This window comes from Rhinoraja longicauda, chromosome 1 (genome assembly GCF_053455715.1).
Source record: "Rhinoraja longicauda isolate Sanriku21f chromosome 1, sRhiLon1.1, whole genome shotgun sequence".
Taxonomy (NCBI): domain Eukaryota; kingdom Metazoa; phylum Chordata; class Chondrichthyes; order Rajiformes; family Arhynchobatidae; genus Rhinoraja; species Rhinoraja longicauda.
In genome coordinates, this window is record NC_135953.1 from 1,498,820 (window position 1) to 1,521,916 (window position 23,097).

Sequence of the window (23,097 nt, forward strand, 5' to 3'; positions counted from 1 at the left end):
TTACAGGGTGGGAGCGGGGGGGGGTGGGTGGATTACAGGGTGGGAGCGGGGGGGGGGTGAATGAGGGTGGGAGCGGGGGGGGGGTGGATGAGGGTGGGAGCGGGGGGGGGATGGGTGGATTACAGGGTGGGAGCGGGGGGGGTGGGTGGATTACAGGGTGGGAGCGGGGGGGGTGGGTGGATTACAGGGTGGGAGCGGGGTGGGTGGATGAGGGTGGGAGCGGGGGGGGATGGGTGGATTACAGGGTGGGAGCGGGGGGGGTGGATGAGGGTGGGAGCGGGGGGGGGTGGATGAGGGTGGGAGCGGGGGGGGTGGATGAGGGTGGGAGCGGTGGGGGGGTGGATGAGGGTGGGAGCGGGGGGGGGTGGATGAGGGTGGGGGGGTGGATGAGGGTGGGAGCGGGGGGGGGGTGGGTGGATGAGGGTGGGAGCGGGGGGGGGTGGGTGGATTAGAGGGTGGGAGTTGGGGGGGGTGATTACAGTGTGGGCGTGGGGGTGGGGGGGGCGGGGGGGTTTGGGTGCCTGGGGCCACTGTCATTAGGTGTTCTACTCGTTGAATCACCAATCCTCTGGTTATTTTCCAGTACCAGACTTACGGGAACAACAAAGAGAGGGTGACACAGAGAATGATCAACGTGGCCAATACTGTGGATCTGGTGAGTGTGTGGGCCACGGTCTCCTTACACAGATACATCCAAATCACCTCTGCACCTCTCCTCCGTCCACAGGTGTGCTCACCCCCTACCCATGGGTAACCTGCCCACGGGTCACCTGTCCACAGGTGTGCTCACCCCCTACCCATGGGTAACCTGCCCACGGGTCACCTGTCCACAGGTGTGCTCACCCCCTACCCATGGGTAACCTGCCCACGGGTCACCTGTCTGAGGCAGAGAATTCCACAGATTCACAACTCTCTGACTGAAAAGGTTTTTCCTCATCTCTGTTCTGAATGGCCTACCCCTTATTCTTAAACTGTGGCCCCTGGTTCTGGACTCCCCCAACATTGGGAACATGTTTCCTGCCCCTAACGTGTCCAACCCCGTAATAATCTCTTTTGATTTTGCACACCTCTATAATGGTACCCCATGTACATACTTGGCCAATAAACATTAATTAATTCATTCATTCATTCCATGTGTCCATCGTGACCTGGTTATTGAATAGCACCACCAATTATTGTTTGATTGGTTATGGTACATGCATTTGTTGTCTTGTTGTGGTGAATCTGTGGAATTCATTGGCACAGACAGTGGTGGAGGCCAGGACATTGGGTATTTTTAAAACGGAGATGGACAGCTTCTGGGTTAGTAAGGCTGTGAAAGGTGATGGGGAGAATGGGGTGGAGTAGACCTGACGGGCCGAATGGCCTAATTCTACTCCTGTGTCTTATGGTCTTGTGTTTGTGTAGTAAGTGACAATGAAACACTGGATACAATAGACAACAGACAATAGGTGCGGGAGTAGGCCATTCGGCCCCTCGATTTAACCATCGCCCTTCTTCCCGCAGTACTACAGAACATTCAACATCCGCATCGCTCTGATTGGGGTCGAGGTGTGGAGCAGAGACCAGATCGTGGTGGAGAGGGAAGCTGGGATAACCCTGTCACGCTTCCTCCACTGGCGGGAGACCGTCTTACTCCCACGACTCTACAACGACAACGCACACCTCATCTTGTGAGTCCCACAACCCCCCCCCACACACACACCCCACCCCACCCCCCACCCCACCCCCACCCCCCACCCCCACCACACACCGCACACACCCCCACCCCCACCACACACCCCACACACACCCCCCACCCCCACCACACACCCCCACACACACCGCACACACCCCCCACCCCCACCACCCCCCCACACACACACCCCACCCCACATCCCCACCCACCCCCACACACACCCCACCCCACCCCCCACCCCACCCCCACCCCCACCACACACCGCACACACCCCCCACCCCCACCACACACCCCACACACACCCCCCACCCCCACCACACACCCCACACACACCCCCCACCCCCACCACACACCCCACACACACCCCCCACCCCCACCACACACCCCACACACACCCCCCACCCCCACCACACACCCCACACACACCCCCCGCCCCACACACACCCCCCCCACCCCACACACACCCCCACCCCACACACCCACCCCACCCCACACTCATACCCCACACCCCCAACACCTCCCACCCCCCAACGCACACACACCCACCCCACAGACACCCCACACATACCCCACACACACAACACCCCCCAACCCCCACCCCCCAACACACACACCCCCACCCCACAGACACCCCACACACACCCCACACACACAGCCCCCATCCCCCGACCCCCCCAACACACACCCCCCCCATTCCCCCCAACACACACCCCCCACCCCAACACACACCCCCATCCCCCCAACCCCCCAACACACACCCCCCACCACCCCCAACACACACCCCCACCCCAACACACCCCCCTCCCCAGCCTCCGCCCTGCTCATCATGGTCACTGCCACGGGCTGCTCTCTCCAGGCCGTGTGAAGTAGAGGTGGAGTCGTGCAGCGAGGATACAGCCCCTTGGCCCAACACAGAATCAATCCTCCAACATTTTAGTCAACTCCATCGTCACACCTTCTCATCTCCACCCCTTTCTGCCTTCCGCAGAGACCGTTCCTTCTGCAACTCCCTTCCCACCCCTTCCCCCCTCCCCAGGTACGTTTGGTGGTGGGGTGACCCCTTCAATGGTGGGGGGGCAGAGCCAGTGATGGGCAGGGCAGTGGGCACCACTTTGTGCAGTCGTCTTCACTCGTGGGCATTCACGTTGCTGAACCAGGCCGTGATGCAACCAGTCAATGTGCCCTCCACTGTGCACCTGCAGAGGCTCAGTGTTTAACAAACATTTAGACAGGTACATTTGGACAGGTTTGGAGGGATATGGGCCGAACACAGGCAGGTGGGACTAGTGTAGATGGGGCATGTTGGTCGGTGTGGGCAGGTGGGACTAGTGTAGATGGGGCATGTTGGTCGGTGTGGGCAGGTAGGACTAGTGTAGATGGGGCATGTTGGTCGGTGTGGGCAGGTGAGACTAGTGTAGATGGGGCATGTTGGTCGGTGTGGGCAGGTGAGACTAGTGTAGATGGGGCATGTTGGTCGGTGTGGGCAGGTGGGACTAGTGTAGATGGGGCATGTTGGTCGGTGTGGGCAGGTGGGACTAGTGTAGATGGGGCATGTTGGTCGGTGTGGGCAGAAGGGCCTGTTTCCACACTGTATCACTCTGTGACTCTATGAAGGGCCTGTTTCCACACTGTATCACTCTGTGACTCTATGAAGGGCCCGTTTCCACACTGTATCACTCTGTGACTCTATGAAGGGCCCGTTTCCACACTGTATCACTCTGTGACTCTATGAAGGGCCTGTTTCCACACTGTATCACTCTATGAAGGCCCTGTTTCCACACTGTATTACTCTGTGACTCTATGAAGGGCCCGTTTCCACACTGTATCACTCTGTGACTCTATGAAGGGCCCGTTTCCACACTGTATCACTCTGTGACTCTATGAAGGGCCCGTTTCCACACTGTATCACTCTGTGACTCTCCCTTTCGTCCAGGCCCTTGTATCCTGGCGACATGCTTCGTGGTGGCCAGCAGTGCACACAGTATTGTGAGTGACCACAGTGACAACAGTCCTACAGCTGTCATGTAATGCTCGGTGATCTCTCTTTTGCAGGGGCGGCATATTTAACAAGGGGACGGGGGGTCTGGCATCCTTTGGCTCCATTTGTTCGTCAAGCAATTCCGGAGGAGTCAACCTGGTGAGCATTAACTGTCCCGTCTCCACGGAGACATCCGCTAGTCCCCTGAACCACACGCTCTAGTCACCCGACCCCCAGCACACTGTCACACACCAGACTACACAACATTGACCCCACCTTCACCTAAATATGGGGGGGGGGGGTGTCAAATGGGATAGTCAAGGATGGAGTTAAAGGGAAAGAGAGTAAAGGGATAGTTAATGACCCCAGAATTAACGGGAAAGAAAGCTGACAAAGGGGATAGGAGAGTAAGGCCAAGTGTAACAGGGATCGGTGTGAAGGGTGAGATGAGTAAGGAATTAAAGGTATTGTATATAAATCCGCAAAGTATAAGAAGTAAAGTAGATGAGCTTGAGGCTCAGTTAGAGGTTGGTAGATATGACATTGTGGGGATTACAGAGACGTGGCTGCAGGAGGATCGGGCCTGGGAACTTAATATTCACGGTTATACACCCTATAGAAAGGACTGGCAGGTGGGCGGAGGCAGTGGGGTAGCTCTGCTGGTGAGGGACGAAATTCAGTCCCTTGCGAGGGGTGACATAGGGACTAACGAGGTAGAATCACTGTGGATTGAGTTGAGGAATTGTAAAGGCAAGAAGACACTAATTGGAGTTATCTACAGACCCCCAAATAGTAGCCCGGATGTAGGGTGTAAGATGCAGCAGGAGTTAAAACTGGCATGTAACAAAGGTAATGCCACTGTGGTGATGGGGGATTTCAATGTGCAGGTAGACTGGGAAAATCAGGTTGGTTCTGGACCCCAAGAAAGAGAGTTTGTAGAGTGCCTCCGAGATGGATTCTTAGAGCAGCTTGTATTGGAGCCTACCGGAGAAAAGGCAATTCTGGATTTAGTGTTGTCCAATGAACCAGATTTGATAAGAGAACTCGAGGTAAAGGAACCGCTTGGAGGTAGTGATTGTAATATGATTAGTTTTAATCTGCTATTTGAGAAAGAGAAGGTTAAATCGGAAGTGTCAGTGTTGCAGTTGAACAAAGGGGACTATGAAGGCATGAGAGAGGAGCTGGCCAAGATAGAATGGAAAGAGATCCTAGCAGGATTGACGGTGGAACAGCAATGGCAGGAATTTCTGGGCATAATCCGCAAGATGCAGGATCATTTCATTCCAAAAAGGAAGAAAGATTCTAAGGGGAGTAGGAGGCAACCGTAGCTGACAAGGGAAGTTAGGGATGGAATAAAACTAAAAGAAAAGATGTATAGCACAGCAAAGTGTAGCGGGAAGCCAGAGGATTGGGAAACTTTCACAGGACAACAGAAGGTAACAAAACGGGCAATACGGGCTGAAAAGATGAAGTACGAGGGGAAGCTGGCCAAGAATATAAAGAAGGACAGTTAAAGCTTCTTTAGATATGTTAAGAGAAAAAGAGTAGCAAAGTCAAATGTGGGTCCCTTGAAGGCAGACACGGGTGAAATTAGACATGGGTAACAAGGAAATGGCAGAAGAGTTGAACAGGTACTTCGGATCTGTCTTCACTAAGAAAGACACAAACAATCTCCCAGATGTACTAGAGGACAGAGGATCTAGGGGGGTAGAGGAACTGAAAGAAATGTGCATTAGGCGAGAAATAGTATTGGGTAGACTAATGGGACTGAAGGTTGATAAATCCCCTGGGCCTGATGGTCTGCATCCCAGGGTCCTCAGGGAGGTGGCTCAAGAAATAGTGGATGCATTGGTGATCATTTTCCAATGTTCAATAGATTCAGGATCAGTTCCCGTGGATTGGAGGATAGCTAATGTTATCCCACTTTTCAAGAAAGGAGCGAGAGAGAGAAACGGGGAATTACAGACCAGTTAGCCTGACATCGGTGGTGGGAAAGATGGTGGAGTCAATTATTAAAGAGGTAATAACGGTGCATTTGGATAGCAGTAAAAGGATAAGTCCAAGTCAGCATGGATTTATGAAAGGGAAATCATACTTGACTAAACCTTCTGGAATTTTTTGAGGATGTGACAAGTAAAATGGATGAAGGGGAGCCAGTGGATGTAGTGTATCTAGACTTTCAGAAAGCCTTTGATAAGGTCCCACACGGGAGATTGGTGAGTAAAATTAGAGCACATGGTATTGGGGGTAGGGTGTTGACATGGATAGAAAATTGGTTGGCAGACAGGAAGCAAAGAGTAGGAGTAAACGGTGTTGGGGCCGCAACATATATATTAATGATTTGGACGAAGGAATTAGAAGTAACACTAGCAAGTTTGCAGATGACACAAAGCTGTGTGGCAGTGTGAACTGCGAAGAGGATGTTAGGAGGTTGCAGGGTGACCTGGACAGGTTGAGTGAGTGGGCAGATACGTGGCAGATGCAGTATAATATAGATAAATGTGAGGTTATCCACTTTGGTGGCAAAAACAAGGAGGCAGATTATTATCTCAATGGTGTCAGGTTAGGTAAGGGGGAAGTGCAGCGAGACCTGGGTGTCCTTGTACACCAGTCACTGAAAGTTGGCGTGCAGGTACAGCAGGCAGTGAAGAAAGCTAATGGCATGATGGCCTTCACAATGAGAGGATTTGAATATAAGAGTAAAGAGGTTCTTCTGCAGTTGTATAGTGCCCTGGTGAGACCACATCTGGAATATTGTGTACAGTTTTGGTCTCCTAATTTGAGGAAGGACATCCTTGAAATTGAGGCAGTGCAGTGTAGGTTCACGAGATTGATTCACCACTCTCTGTGTGAAAAAAAACTTTCTCATCTCGGTCCTAAAAGACTTCCCCCTTATCCTTAAACTGTGACCCCTTGTTCTGGACTTCCCCAACATCGGGAACAATCTTCCTGCATCTAGCCTGTCCAACCCTTTAAGAATTTTGTACGTTTCTATAAGATCCCCCCTCAATCTTCTAAATTCCAGCGAGTACAAGCCGAGTCTATCCAGTCTTTCTTCATATTAAAGTCCTGCCATCCCAGGAATCAATCTGGTGAACCTTCTCTGTACTCCCTCTATGGCAAGAATGTCTTTCCTCAGATTAGGAGACCAAAACTGTACGCAATACTCCAGGTGCGGTCTCACCAATGCCCTGTACAACTGCAGCAGAACCTCCCTGCTCCTATACTCAAATCCCCTCGCTATGAATGCCAACATACCATTCGCTTTCTTCACTGCCTGCTGCACCTGCATGCCTACTTTCAATGACTGGTGCACCACGACACCCAGGTCTCGTTGCATCTCCCCTTTTCCTAATCGGCCACCATTCAGATAATAGTCTGCTTTCCTGTTCTTGCCACCAAAGTGGATAACCTCACATTTATCCACATTATACTGCATCTGCCATGCATTTGCCCACTCACCTAACCTATCCAAGTCACTCTGCAGCCTCCTAGCATCCTCCTCACAGCTAACACTGCCCCCCAGCTTCGTGTCATCCGCAAACTTGGAGATGTTGCATTCAATTCCCTCGTCCAAATCATTAATATATATTGTAAATAGCTGGGGTCCCAGCACTGAGCCTTGCGGTACCCCACTAGTCACTGCCTGCCATTCTGAAAAGGACCCGTTTATTCCTACTCTTTGCTTCCTGTCTGCCAGCCAGTTCTCTATCCACATCAATACTGAACCCACAATACCGTGTGTTTTAAGTTTGCATACTAACCTCTTATGTGGGACCTTGTCGAAAGCCTTCTGGAGGTCCAGATATAACATATCCACTGGTTCTCCCTTATCCACTCTACTAGTTACATCCTCGAAAAATTCTATAAGATTCGTCAGACATGATTTACCTTTCATGAATCCATGCTGACTTTGTCCAATGATTTGTCCAAAGAGTAGGGATTAACGGGTCCCTTTCAGAATTGCAGGCAGTAACTAGTGGGGTACCACAAGGCTCGATGCTGGGACTGCAGCTATTTATAATATACATTAATGATTATTTATAATATACATTAATGACCCAGGGGCTTACCATTTACTGTGTAGGCCCTGCCCTTGATCGACGTCCCAAAATGCAACACCTCACACTTCTGTGTATTAAATTCCATCAACCATTCCTCCGCCCACCTGGCCAATCGATCCAGATGCTGCTGCAATCGTTCACAAACATCCTCATTATCTGCAAAACCACTCACTTTTGTATCATCAGCAAACTTGCTAATCTTGCCCTGTGTGTTCTCATCCATATCATTGATGTAGATGACAAACAGTAACTGGCCCAGCACTGAACCCTGAGGCACACCACTAGTCACAGGCCTCCAGTCTGAGAAACAACCTTCCACCAGATAGATAGATCGATAGATAGATAGAACCATTATTGTCACAAGTACCATGAAGGTAATATTATTGATCCTTTCTTCATTCCCCCCCCCCCCCCCCCCTCCCCACCACCACCGGTTCCTCTTGTTCTCAGCACCACCCCCCTCCGCCACCACTGGTTGCTCTTGTTCTCCACCCCCCACTGTTCACGGCCCCCCCACGCTGGGTCCCCATTGTTCTTGGTGATGCGGCCGGTCCCCCTCGGCCCCCAGGTCCACCGCCTCATGGGTCACATCTCATTGTTGGCGGCGTGCTTGCTGCCGGTGGCTCTGGCCTGAGTTCAGAGGACAACCGCGGTCCCACCAGTCAGTCCTCAGTGGTTGGGCCGCTGAGCAGTGAGCGATTCTCAGTCGGCGGTGGGCGGTCCTCAGTCGAGGGGCCGCGGTGGGCGGTGAGCCAGGTCAGCCTGACAGGACCCTCCCATCCACAGGCCTCCTCGTTGCTCTCAAGGCCACACGCCAATTACACTCTGCAGCCTTGCATGAAATGAGGGCGGCAGTCAGGGATTACAGGGAGAAGGCAGGAGAATGGGGTTAGGAGGGAGAGATAGATCGGCCATGTTTGAATGGCGGAGTAGACTCATTGGGCAGCCTGGTCTGCTTCTGCTCCTGTGGCTGTTGATCTTGTGTGAGTGGGCATCAGTGTGTGCCGCCGTTCTCAGGCTGTTCTTGCCCTTCTTTCCAGGACATCCACCCCAGCTTCCTGATGGTGTCGGCAACACTGGCCCACGAGCTTGGCCACAACCTGGGGCTGACCCACAACACCGCTGCCCGTGGCTGTCACTGTCAGGACCGCTCAGCCGGCTGCATCATGGACACCGCGCTGGGGTAGGAACGTGAGACCACGCGTCACCTCCCCGGCATCAGGGCGGCACGGCGGGTAGAGCCACTGCGTAGCATCATGGACACGGCGCTGGGCTAGGAACGTGAGACCGCGCGCCACCACCCCCGGCATCAGGGCGGCACAGCGGGTAGAGCCACTGCGTCCCATCATGGACATGGCGCTGGGCTAGGAACGTGAGACCGCGCGCCACCACCCCCGGCATCAGGGCGGCACAGCGGGTAGACCAGCGTCCCAGGTTCAATCCCCACCACTGGTGCTGTCAGTGTGGAGTTTGTAAGTTCCCCCTGTGACTGTGTAGATTTCCCCCGGGCACTCTGGTTTCCCCACCCCATCCCAAAGAGAGGGTGGGTGGGTCTAGACGTGTGGGTGGGTCTAGACGTGTGGAGTCGTGGGTCTAGACGTGTGGGGTCGTGGGTCTAGACGTGCGGGGTCGGGGGGTCTAGACGTGTGGGGAGGGTGGATGTAGACGGCGGGGTTTGGGAGATCTAGACGTGTGGGGTCGTGGGTCTAGACGTGTGGGGTGGGGGGGTCTAGACATGTGGGGTGGGTGAATCTAGATGGCAGGGGTCTAGACGTGCGGGGTCGGGGGGTCTAGACGTATGGGGTGGGTGGGTCTAGATGTGGGATGGGTGGGTCTAGACATGTGGGGTGGGTGGGTCTAGACGTGTGGGGTCGTGGGTCTAGACGTGTGGGGTGGGGGGTCTAGAAGTGTGGGGTCGTGGGTCTAGAGGTGTGTGGTCGTGGGTCTAGACGGCGGGGGGTTGTGGGTCTAGACGTGTGGGGTCGTGGGTCTAGAGGTGTGTGGTCGTGGGTCTAGACGGCGGGGGGTCTAGACATGTGGGGTGGGTGGATCTAGACGGCGGGGTCGTGGGTCTAGACGTGTGGGGTCGTGGGTCTAGACGTGTGGGGTAGGTGGGTCTAGACGTGTGGGGTCGTGGGTCTAGACGTGTGGGGTGGGTAGGTCTAGACGTGTGGTGTCGTGGGTCTAGACGTGTGGGGTCGTGGGTCTAGACGTGTGGGGTCGTGGGTCTAGAGGTGTGTGGTCGTGGGTCTAGACGGCGGGGGGGTCCAGACGTGTGGGGTGAGTGGATCTAGACGGCGGGGTCATGGGTCTAGACGTGTGGGGTGAGTGGGTCTAGACGTGTGGGGTCGTGGGTCTAGACGTGTGGGGTGGGTGGGTCTAGATGTGGGGGGTTGGGGGATCTAGACGTGTGGGGTCGTGGGTCTAGACGTGTGGGGTCGTGGGTCTAGACGTGTGGGGTCGTGGGTTTAGACGTGTGGGGTGGGTGTGTCTAGACATGGGGGGTTGGGGGATCTAGACGTGTGGGGTCGTGGGTCTAGACGTGTGGGGTCGTGGGTCTAGACGTGGGGGGTAGGTGGGTCTAGACGTGTGGGGTCGTGGGTCTAGACGTGTGGGGTCGTGGGTCTAGACATGTGGGGTCGTGGGTCTAGACGTGTGGGGTGGATGTGTCTAGACGTGGGGGGTTGGGGGATCTAGACGTGTGGGGTCGTGGGTCTAGACGTGTGGGGTCGTGGGTCTAGACGTGTGGGGTCGTGGGTCTAGACATGTGGGGTCGTGGGTCTAGACGTGTGGGGTGGATGTGTCTAGACGTGGGGGGTTGGGGGATCTAGACGTGTGGGGTCGTGGGTCTAGACGTGTGGGGTTGTGGGTCTAGACGGCGAGGTTGGTGGGTCTGGCGTCTGTAACCTGGCGTCTGTAACCTGCCCACCTTGTGTGAGTTTGGAGTTGAATCCGGGGGGAGGGTAGAATGTAATGGGATTAACATCAACAGTATTTGATATTAATTTGATTGTATTACCTGCCAACCGCAGGCAGGTGGGACTAGTGTAGATGGGACATGTTGGTCGGTGTGGGCAGGTGGGACTAGTGTAGATGGGGCATGTTGGTCGGTGTGGGCAGGTGGGACTAGTGTAGATGGGGCATGTTGGTCGGTGTGGGCAGGTGGGACTAGTGTAGATGGGGCATGTTGGTCGGTGTGGGCTGGGGGGACTAGTGTAGATGGGGCATGTTGGTGGGTGTGGGCAGGTGGGACTAATGTAGATGGGGCATGTTGGTCGGTGTGGGCAGGTAGGATTAGTGTAGATGGGGCTTGTTGGTCGGTATGGGCAGGTGGGACTAGTGTAGATGGGGCATGTTGTTCGGTGTGGGCAAAGGTGGGACTAGTGTGGATGGGGCATGTTGGTCGGTGTGGGCAAAGGTGGGACGAGCGTAGATGGGGCATGTTGGTCGGTGTGGGCGGGTGGACTAGTGTAAATGGGGCATGTTGGTCGGTGTGGGCAGGTGGGACGAGTGTAGATGGGGCATGTTGGTCGGTGTGGGCAGGTGGGACTAGTGTAGATGGGGCATGTTGGTCAGTATGGGCAGGTGGGACTAGTGTAGATGGAGCATGTTGTTCGGTGTGGGCAAAGGTGGGACTAGTGTGGATGGGGCATGTTGGTCGGTGTGGGCAAAGGTGGGACTAGTGTAGATGGGGCATGTTGGTCGGTGTGGGCGGGTGGGACTAGTGTAATGGGGCATGTTGGTCGGTGTGGGCAGGTGGGACGAGTGTAGATGGGGCATGTTGGTCGGTGTGGGCAGGTGGGACTAGTGTAGATGGGGCATGTTGGTCGGTGTGGGCAGGTGGGACTAGTGTAGATGGGGCGTGTTGGTCGGTGTGGGCAAAGGTGGGACTAGTGTAGATGGGGCATGTTGGTCGGTGTGGGCGGGTGGGACTAGTGTAGATGGGGCATGTTGGTCGGTGTGGGCAGGTGGGACTAGTATAGATGGGGCTTGTTTGTTCGGTATGGGCAGGTGGGATTAGTGTGGATGGGGCATGTTGGTCGGTGTGCGCAGGTGGGACTAGTGTAGATGGGGCATGTTGGTCGGTGTGGGACTAGTGTAGATGGGGCATGTTGGTCGGTATGGGACTAGTGTAGATGGGGCATGTCGGTCGGTGTGGGCAGGTGGGACTAGTGTAGATGGGGCATGTTGGTCGGTGTGGGCAGGTGGGACTAGTGTAGATGGGGCATGTTGGCCGGTGTGGGCAGGTGGGACTAGTGTAGATGGGGCATGTTGGTCGGTGTGGGACTAGTGTAGATGGGGCATGTTGGGCGGTGTGGGCAGGTGGGACTAGTGTAGATGGGGCATGTTGGTCGGTGTGGGACTAGTGTAGATGGGGCATGTTGGCCAGTGTGGGACTAGTGTAGATGGGGCATGTCGGTCGGTGTGGGCAGGGGGGACTAGTGTAGATGGGGCATGTTGGTCGGTGTGGGACTAGTGTAGATGGGGCATGTTGGTCGGTGTGGGACTAGTGTAGATGGGGCATGTTGGTCAGTGTGGGCAGGTGGGACTAGTGTAGATGGGGCATGTTGGGCGGTGTGGGACTAGTGTAGATGGGGCATGTTGGTCGGTGTGGGACTAGTGTAGATGGGGCATGTTGGTCGGTGTGGGACTAGTGTAGATGGGGCATGTTGGTCGGTGTGGGACTAGTGTAGATGGGGCATGTTGGTCGGTGTGGGACTAGTGTAGATGGGGCATGTTGGTCAGTGTGGGCAGGTGGGACTAGTGTAGATGGGGCATGTTGGGCGGTGTGGGACTAGTGTAGATGGGGCATGTTGGTCGGTGTGGGACTAGTGTAGATGGGGCATGTTGGTCGGTGTGGGACTAGTGTAGATGGGGCATGTTGGTCAGTGTGGGCAGGTGGGACTAGTGTAGATGGGGCATGTTGGGCGGTGTGGGACTAGTGTAGATGGGGCATGTTGGTCGGTGTGGGCAGGTTGGGCTGAAGGGCCTGTTTCCATGCTGTCTGGGTCCGTGACACAAGTGAGGTGAGGGTTGATGTTTTCACACAGGGTGATGTCGGGAGGGGGTGCGGGTGGGGAACGTCTGACTCTCTGGCTACTGTCTGTCCCTCAGCTTTGAGATCCCGACCATGTTCAGCAGCTGCAGCAGAGTTGACCTGGAGAGCAGCCTGCTGCAGGGCTTGGGGGTGTGCCTGTACAACCTGCCACCACTACACCTGCTGGTGGAGGGGCCTGAGTGTGGCAACATGTACCTGGAGCAGGGCGAGGAGTGCGACTGTGGCAAGGCCGGGGTGAGGAGGGGCTGGGGAGGGGGGCCATGGAGGGGGTGGGGGGCCCGGGGGAGGGGGCCCGGGGAGGGGGGCCATGGGGTGGGGCCTGGGGGAGGGGGGCCATGGGGTGGGGTCCGGGGGAGGGGGGTCCGGGGGAGGGAGGTCCAGGGGAGGGGGGCCATGGGGTGGGGTCCGGGGGAGGGGGGTCCGGGGGAGGGGGGCCATGGGGTGTGGTCCGGGGGAGGGGGGCCATGGGGTGGGGTCCGGGGAGGGGGGTCCGGGGGGGAGGGGGGCCTATGGAGAAGGGGTGGGGGTGGAGTGGGGGGGGGGGGGTAAGGAGGGTCCACAGTTCCCAGTGCAGGGGACCCAGGGAGAGGGGAGGGAGGCAGTGGAGGGACTTCCTTACAAGGTTTAGGAGGTTCGACATGTCCCCTGCAACTCACCAACGTCTACAGTTGCGCCGTAGACTGCATTTTATCAGGATGCATCACAGCTTGGTTTGGGAACAGCTCCATCCAAGACCGTACAAAATGGCAGAGAATTGTGGACGCAGCCCAGACCATCACACAAACCAACCTCCCCACCACTGACTCCATCTACACCTCACGCTGCCTCGGCAAGGCCAGCAGCATCATCAAGGACCAGTCTCACCCCGCCCAGCCACTCCCTCTTCTCCCCTCTCCCATCGGGCGAGAGGTACAGAAGTGCGGAGACGCACACCTCCAGATCCAGGGACAGTTTCTTCCCAGCTGTTATTAGTCAACCGAACCGTCCTCTCACCAACCAGAGAGCAGTGCTGGACTACTATCTACTTCATTGATGACCTTTGGACTATCCTTGATCGGACGTTTGCTAGCTTTACCTTGCACTAAACGTTATTCCCTTATTCTGTATCTATGCTGGGTAAATGCTCGATTGTAATCATGCATTGTCTTTCTGATGACTGGGTAGCTCGCAACAAAAGCTTTTCACTGGACCTCGGTACACGAGAAATTAACCAAACTAAATAAATAGTGTCACAGAGTCACACAACGCAGAAACAGGCCCTTCAGCCCAAAGCACCCATGCCGACCCACATGTGCACAAGACCATGAGGGGAATAGATGGGGTGAATGCACAGATTATTTTACTCGAGGGAGGGGCATCAAGAACGAGGGGTTTAAAGTGAGGTGGGGGGGGGGGGGGGGGGGGGGCGGGAGATTAAGGACCTATGGGGCAAGAGGAATCATGGGACGATATTGAGGACTTTGTACCTTTGTCGGCGTCCTTAACGTGGCCACTCTGCACACTTTGTGTATGATTGCACAACAATGAATGTCACTGTCACCTGTACCTGTGGTAACAAACTATCATTTATTCATTCAAACTTTTCACACAGGGGGTGGTGGGTGTATGGGATGAGCTGCTGACATAGACAATAGACAATAGGTGCAGGAGTAGGCCATTCGGCCCTTCGAGCCAGCACCGCCATTCAATGTGATCATGGCTGATCATTCTCAATCAGTACCCCGTTCCTGCCTTCTCCCCATACCCCCTGACTCCGCTATCCTTAAGAGCTCTATCTCGCTCTCTCTTGAACGCATCCAGAGAATTGGCCTCCACTGCCTTCTGAGGCAGAGAATTCCACAGATTTACAACTTTCTGACTGACCCTTATTCTTAAACTGTGGCCCCTGGTTCTGGACTCCCCCACATTGGGAACATGTTTCCTGCCTCTAACGTGTCCAACCCCTTAATAATCTTATATGTTTTGATAAGATCCCCTCTCATCCTTCTAAATTCCAGTGTATACAAACCTAGTCGCTCCAGTCTTTCAACATATGACAGTCCCGCCATTCTGGGAATTAACCTAGTAAACCTACGCTGCACGCCCTCAATGGCAAGAATATCCTTCCTCAAATTTGGAGACCAAAACTGCACACAGTACTCCAGGTGCGGTCTCACTAGGGCCCTGTACAACTGCAGAAGGACCTCTTTGCTCCTATACTCAACTCCTCTTGTTATGAAGGCCAACATTCCATTGGCTTTCTTCACTGCCTGCTGTACCTGCATGCTTCCTTTCAATAGACAATAGACAATAGGTGCAGGAGGAGGCCATTCGGCCCTTTGAGCCAGCACCGCCATTCAATGTGATCATGGCTGATCATTCTCAATCAGTACCCCGTACCTGCCTTCTCCCCATACCCCCTGACTCCGCTATCCGCAGTCCTTTCAGTGACTGATGCACTAGGACACCCAGATCTCGTTGTTCGTCCCCTTTTCCTAACTTGACACCATTCAGATATTAATCTGCCTTCCTATTCTTACCACCAAAGTGGATAACCTCACACTTATCCACATTAAACTGCATCTGCCATGCATCCGCCCACTCACACAACCTGTCCAAGTCACCCTGCAACCTCATAGCATCTTCCTCACAGTTCACACTGCCACCCAGCTTTGTATCAACTGCAAATTTGCTAATGGTACTTTTAATCCCTTCATCCAAGTCATTAATGCACATGGACAGGCACATGGACAGGCACATGGATACACACATGGACAGGCACATGGACAGGCACATGGACAGGCACATGGATACACACATGGACAGGCACATGGATACACACATGGACAGGCACATGGACAGGCACATGGACAGGCACATGGACAGGCACATGGACAGACACATGGACAGGCACATGGATACACACATGGACAGGCACATGGACAGGCACATGGACAGGCACATGGACAGGCACATGGACAGGCACATGGACAGACACATGGACAGGCACATGGATACACACATGGACAGGCACATGGACACACACATGGACAGGGACATGGACAGGCACATGGACAGGCACATGGACAGACAGGCACATGGACAGGCACATGGATACGCACATGGACAGGCACATGGACAGGCACATGGACAGGCACATGGACACACACATGGACAGGGACATGGACAGGCACATGGACAGGCACATGGACAGGCACATGGACAGGCACATGGATAGACAGGCACATGGACAGGCACATGGACACACACATGGACAGGGACATGGACAGGCACATGGACAGGCACATGGACAGGCACATGGACAGGCACATGGATAGACAGGCACATGGACAGGCACATGGATACGCACATGGACAGGCACATGGACAGGCACATGGACAGGCACATGGATACACACATGGACAGGCACATGGACAGGCACATGGACAGGCACATGGATACACACATGGATACACACATGGACAGGCACATGGACAGGCACATGGATACACACATGGACAGGCACATGGACAGGCACATGGACAGGCACATGGACAGGCACATGGACAGGCACATGGACAGGCACATGGACAGGCACATGGACAGACAGGCACATGGATACACACATGGATACACACATGGACAGGCACATGGATACACACATGGATACACACATGGACAGGCACATGGACAGGCACATGGATACACACATGGACAGACAGGCACATGGACAGGCACATGGACAGGCACATGGATACACACATGGACAGGCACATGGACAGGCACATGGATACACACATGGACAGGCACATGGACAGGCACATGGATACACACATGGACAGGCACATGGATACACACATGGACAGGCACATGGACAGGCACATGGACAGACACATGGATACACACATGGACAGGCACATGGATACACACATGGATACACACATGGACAGGCACATGGACAGGCACATGGACAGGCACATGGACAGGCACATGGACAGGCACATGGATACACACATGGATACACACATGGATAGGCAGAGAGTGGAGAGATATAGATCAGGCAGATAAGAGTTGGTCTTGTCATCATGTTGGGCACAGACATTGTGGGCTGAAGGGCCTGTTCCTGTGCTGTTCTATGTAAGGCCCCAGCAGGAACCCCGGTTAGATATAAGTGAACTTCCATGTGATCCTCCCCCTCTTCACTCTCTCCATTGTTTTGTGCTCAGGAATGTTCAGACCCCTGCTGTCAGCCTCTGACTTGTAGACTGGTGCCGGGAGCAGTGTGCTCATCCATTGGTGCCTGCTGTAAGGACTGCAATGTAAGTAAGATGCTGGCCGCCTGCCTTCACCAGCTGGGTCAGAGTTGTACCGGAGTGCCAGACGACCACCTCCCCTCCCAAACAGTATCAATGGAGCAGATGTGCAAATGGTTGACAGCTCCAAGTTCCCTGGTGTTAATATAACCAATGATCTATGGTGGACCCACCCTCCACATTGGTGAGGCAGCAGCCAGCAAGCTGCCCCACGTCTCCACTTCTAGAGCAGACTGAGGGGATTTGCCACGTATAAAATCCTTAAAGGATTGGACAGGCTAGATGCGGGAAAAATGTTCCCCATTTTGGGGGGTCCAGACCCAGGGGTCACAGTTTAAGCATAAGGGGTCGGCTATTTAGGACTGAGATGAGCCAGAGAGTTGTGAATCTGTGGAATTCTCTGCCACAGAAGGCAGTGGAGGCTAATTCACTGGATGTTTTCAAGAGAGAGTTAGATGTAGCTCTAAGGGCTAATGTGATCAAGGGTATGGGGAGAAAGCAGGAACGGGGTACTGATTTTAGATGATCAGCCATGATCCAATGAATGGGTGCTGGCTGGAAGGGCCAAATGGCCTACTCCTGCACCTATGTTTCTATGTTTCTATCTCTCCAGTGACTCTTACACATTTCTACAGCAGGTGTACCATAGAAAGCATTCTGTCAGGCTGCATCACAGCTTGGTTTGGGAACAGCTCTGCCCAAGACCACAAGACATTGCAGAGTTGTAGATGTGGCCCAGTCCATCACACACCCACACACCACACTCCCCACCATTGTAGGCTGATTCTGCTCCTATTACCTATGACCTTATGATTGTGCCTGAGCAGTTGTAGTATTTTCAACCTCAGCCCCTGTGTGTATGGTACTCCAGTTGCCAACTGTCCCTTATTAGCCGGGACATCCCGTATTTTGGGCTAAATTGGTTTGTCCTGTTCGGGACCGCCCTTGTCCCGTATTAGGCCCGGGGGGGGGGGGGGGGGGGGGTGCTCTAGGCCCGGACGCTGTAGGCCCGAACAGTGTAGGCCCGGGCAGAGTAGGCTCGGACAGTATAGGCCCGGACAATGTAGGCCCGGACAGTGTAGGCCCGGACAGTGTAGGCCCGGACAGTGTAGGCCCGGACAGTATAGGTCCAGACAGTGTAGGCCCGGACAGTGTAGGCCCAGACAGTGTAGGCCCGGACAGTGTAGGCCCGGACAGTGTAGGCCCGGACAGTGTAGGCCCGGACAGTGTAGGCCCGGACAGTGTAGGTCCGGACAGTGTAGGCCCGGACTGTGTATGCCCGGACAGCGTAGGCCCAGACAATGTAGGACCGGACAGCGTAGGCCCGGACAGCGTAGGCCCAGACAGTGTAGGTCCAGACAGTGTAGGTCTGGAGGCCCGGGAGTCGCCTAACGGAGGTTGCGTGGCAACCCGCCTCCCGAACCCGCGGCCGCCATTGGTGGAGCGGGAACACATGCCCGCTGGCTGGGTGAGGTCACGTGGGGCGCAGGGTGGTGACGTCACCTTCTCCCGTATTTGGGAGTGAGCTAGTTGGCGCCCCTATACGGTACTCCCACACTTCACAGGGGACACCCCTGCTCCCTGCCCTCTACCTCACTCTCAGCTCCTCCCTCCTACTCCCTTCCCTCTACCTCACTCTCAGCTCCTCCCTCCTACTCCCTTCCCTCTACCTCACCCTCAGCTCCTCCCTCCTTCCCTCTACCTCACTCTCAGCTCCTCCCCCCTGCTCCCTTCCCTCCACCTCACTCTCAGCTCATACTTCCTGCTGCCTGCCATCCTCTGATGCCGTCTTTCTTCAGTTCCTCTCAGCAGGCACGGTGTGTAGGCCGAGGCGGGGGGAGTGTGACCTGCCGGAGTACTGCTCAGGAAGCTCCCAAGATTGCCCCAGCAATCACTACATGAAAGATGGCTACACCTGCAGCAAGGGGAACTTGTACTGCAACCAGGGCTTCTGCCGTTCAGCAGACGATCAATGTAGGGAGATCTGGGGTGAAGGTGAGTACAGGCTAGCAGCAGCTACCAGATGACGGCACCGTCCCCTCTAGGGTTGCCAACTGTCCCGTGTTAGCCGGGACATCCCGTATTTTGGGCTAAATTTGTTTGTCCCATACGGAACCGCCCTTGTCCCGTATTAGGCCCTGGGGGCGCGCCGTGGGCCTGGCCACTGTGGGCCCGGACACTGTAGGCCCGGACATTGTAGGCCCGGCCACTGTAGGCCCGGGGACTGCTGTAGGCCCGGCCACTGTAGGCCCGGCGACTGTAGGCCCGGCCACTGTAGGCCCGGCCACTGTAGGCCCGGCCACTGTAGGCCCGGCCACTGTAGGCCCGGCCACTGTAGGCCCGGCCACTGTAGGCCCGGCCACTGTAGGCCTGGCCACTGTAGGCCCGGGGGCCGCTGTAGGCCCGGGGGCCGCTGTAGGCCCGGGGGCCGCTGTAGGCCCGGGGGCCGCTGTAGGCCCGGCCACTGTAGGCCCGGCCACTGTAGGCCCGGACACTGTAGGCCCGGACACTGTAGGCCCGGACACTGTAGGCCCGGACACTGTAGGCCCGGCCACTGTAGGCCCGGACACTGTAGGCCCGGACACTGTAGGCCCGGACACTGTAGGCCCGGACACTGTAGGCCCGGACACTGTAGGCCCGGCCACTGTAGGCCCGGACAGTGTAGGCCCGGACAGTGTAGGCCCGGACACTGTAGGCCTGGACACTGTAGGCCCGGGCACTGCTGGAGGCCCGGACACTGTAGGCCAACAGAGTGTGTTCGGGGAGCGGGGCTGAGTGTGTTTGCCTAACGGAGGTTGCTTAGCAACCCGCCTCCCGGCCCGGGCGGCTGCCATTGGTGGAGCGGGAGCACGTGGCCGCTGGCTAGGTGAGCTCACGTGGGGCGCGGGAGGTGACGTTACCTTGTCCCGTATTTGGGAGTTAGAAAGTTGGTAACCCTAGTCCCTTCCCCACACATGTCAGCGGCTTTGGGAGGTCATGTTGCAGTTGTACAATACGCTGCTGTATGTAGAGTATTGTGCCCAGTTCTGGGCAACATGTTGTGAACGATTGCAGCAGGATCTGGATCGATTGGCCAGGTGGGCGGATGAATGGTTGATGGAATTTAATACACAGAAGTGTGAGGTGGTGCATTTTGGGACGTCGAACAAGGGCAGGACCTACACAGTAAATGGTAGGTCGCTGGGATGTGTTGTAGAGCAGAGGGATCTAGGAGTACAGGTGCATGGTTCCTTGAAGGTGGAGTCACAGGTAGATAAGTTGGTCAAAAAGGCTTTTGGCACTTTGGCCTTCATCAGTCAGAGTATTGAGTATAGAAGTTGGGAGGTCATATTGCAGTTGTCTAAGATGTTGGTGAGACCGCATTTAGAATATTGTTCACTTCTGGGCACCATGTTATAGGAGAGATATTGTCAAGCTTGAAAGGGTTCAGAGAAGATTTACGAGGATGTTGGCAGAACTAGAGGGTGTGAGCTACAGGGAGAGGTTGAGCAGCCTGGGTCTCTATTCCATGGAGCGCAGGAGGATGAGGGGAGATCTTATAGAGGTGTACAACATCATGGGAGGAATAGATCGGGTAGATGCACAGAGTCTCTTGCCCAGAGTAGGGGAATCGAGGACCAGAGGACATAGGTTCAAGGTGAAGGGGAAAAGATTTAATAGGAACCTGAGGGGTATCTTTTTTAAACGATGAGTGCATGGGTGAATGGAACAAGCTGCCAGAGGAGGTGGTGAGGCAGATACCAACACAATGTTTAAGAAGCAGTGGCACAGATACATCGATAGGACAGGTTTAAAGGGATATGGACCAAACACAGGCAGGTGGGACTAGTGTAGCTGGGACATTGTTGGGCCGGTGTGAGCGAGTTGGGCTGAAGGGCCTGTTTCCACACTGTATCACTCTGTGACTCTATGAAACATAGAAACATAGAAAATAGGTGGAGGAGTAGGCCATTCGGTCCTTCGAGCCTGCACCGCCATTCAATATGATCATGGCTGATCATCCAGCTCAGTAACCTGTACCTGCCTTCTCTCCATACCCCCTGATCCCTTTAGCCACAAGGGCCACATCTAACTCCCTCTTAAATATAGCCAATGAACTGGCCTCAACTACCTTCTGTGGCAGAGAATTCCACAGACTTACCACTCTCTGTGTGAAGAAATGTTTTCTCATCTCGGTCCTAAAAGACTTCCCCCTTATCCTTAAGCTGTGACCCCTGGTTCTGGACTTCCCCAACATCGGGAACAATCTTCCCGCATCTAGCCTCTCCAACCCCTTAAGAATTTTATATGTTTCTATAAGATCCCCCCTCAGTCTTCTAAATTCCAGCGAGTATAAGCCGAGTCTATCCAGTCTTTCTTCATATGAAAGTCCTGCCATCCCAGGAATCAATCTGGTGAGCCTTCTCTGTACTCCCTCTAAGGCTAGAATGTCTTTCCTCAGATTAGGAGACCAAAACTGTACACAATACTCCAGGTGCGGTCTCACCAAGGCCCTGTACAACTGCAGCAGAACCTCCCTGCTCCTATACTCAAATCCTCTTGCTATGAATGCTAACATACCATTCGCTTTCTTCACTGCCTGCTGCACCTGCACGCTTGCTTTCAATGACTGGTGCACCATGACACCCAGGTCACGTTGCATCTCCCCTTTTCCTATTTGGTCACCATTCAGGTAATACTCTGCTTTCCTGTTCTTGTCGCCAAAGTGGATAACCTCACATTTATCCACATTATACTGCATCTGCCATGCATTTGCCCACTCGCCTAATCTATCCAAGTCACTCTGCAGCCTCCTAGCATCCTCCTCGCAGCTAACACTGCCACCCAGCTTCTTGTCATCCGCAAACTTAGAGATGTTGCATTCAATTCCCTCATCCAAATCATTAATATACACTGTAAATAACTGGGGTCCCAGCACTGAGCCTTGCGGTACCCCACTAGTCACTGCCTGCCATTCTGAAAAGGACCCGTTTATTCCTACTCTTTGCTTCCTGTCTGCCAGCCAGTTCTCTATCCACATCAATGCTGAACCCACAATACCGTGTGCTTTAAGTTTGCATACTAATCTCTTAGTTTGCATACTAATCTCTTATGAAGGGCCTGTTTCCACACTGTATCACTCTGTGACTCTATGAAGGGCCTGTTTCCACACTATATCACTCTGTGACTCTATGAAGGGCCTATTTCAATAGACAATAGACAATAGGTGCAGGAGTAGGCCATTCAGCCCTTCGAGCCAGCACCGCCATTCAATTCGATCATGGCTGATCATTCTCAATCAGTACCCCGTTCCTGCCTTCTCCCCATACCCCTTCACTCCGCTATCCTTAAGAGCTCTATCCAGCTCTCTCTTGAAAGCATCCACACTGTGTCACTCTACGGCAGGGCTGGTGTCACACCTCCTCGTCCCAGGTGAAGCAGAGTTACAGTGACAGGCAGCAAGGACACAGGCCCTTTGGCCCAACTCATCCATACTGACCACCATATCCTATCTACACTCATCCCACCTTTGACCCATATCCCTCCAAACCTGTCCTATCCATGTAACTGTCTCAATGTTGTTGTTTAAATGTTGGGATAGTTCCAGCCTCAACTACCTCCTCTGGCAGCATGTTCCATACACCCACCACCCTCTGTGTGGAAAAGTTGCCCCTCAGGTTCCTATTAAATCTTTCCCCTCTCTCTTTAAATCCTGTCTACTGGTTTTTGATTCCCCTCGAGGCTGATATGATAGAGGTGTTTAAGAGACTTTTGGATAGGCACATCGATGAATGAATGAATGAATGAACAAATGGATAAATGTTTATTGGCCAAGTATGTACACATACAAGGAATGTGCCTTGGTGCTCTGCTCGCAAGTAACAACACCAACATACAGTAAACAATTAAGAATAAAGCATAAAGCATTAAAACATTAAGAATACAACTGTACTCGCTGGAGTTTAGAAGAATATGGGGGGGCCTCACTGAAACGTACAGAATAGTGAGCGGCCTGGATAGAGTGGATGTGGAGAGGATGTTTAGGA

The 23,097-nt window shown here is 54.3% G+C and overlaps 1 protein-coding gene across 3 annotated transcripts in view; it reads left to right on the forward strand.

The window, feature by feature from the left end:
* LOC144594491 (disintegrin and metalloproteinase domain-containing protein 12-like) overlaps positions 1 to 23,097 on the forward strand; it is a 108,397-nt gene that overhangs the window by 59,485 nt on the left and 25,815 nt on the right. For 2 of the 3 annotated variants that reach the window (XM_078401283.1, XM_078401199.1), the window contains exons 8-14: positions 584 to 655; positions 1,507 to 1,673; positions 3,731 to 3,815; positions 8,761 to 8,903; positions 12,836 to 13,013; positions 16,985 to 17,077; positions 18,871 to 19,066. In XM_078401283.1, coding sequence (XP_078257409.1) covers positions 584 to 655; positions 1,507 to 1,673; positions 3,731 to 3,815; positions 8,761 to 8,903; positions 12,836 to 13,013; positions 16,985 to 17,077; positions 18,871 to 19,066 — 934 coding nt within the window. The remainder of the gene's footprint in view (positions 1 to 583; positions 656 to 1,506; positions 1,674 to 3,730; positions 3,816 to 8,760; positions 8,904 to 12,835; positions 13,014 to 16,984; positions 17,078 to 18,870; positions 19,067 to 23,097) is intronic. The other variant, XM_078401104.1, reaches the window with a different exon arrangement.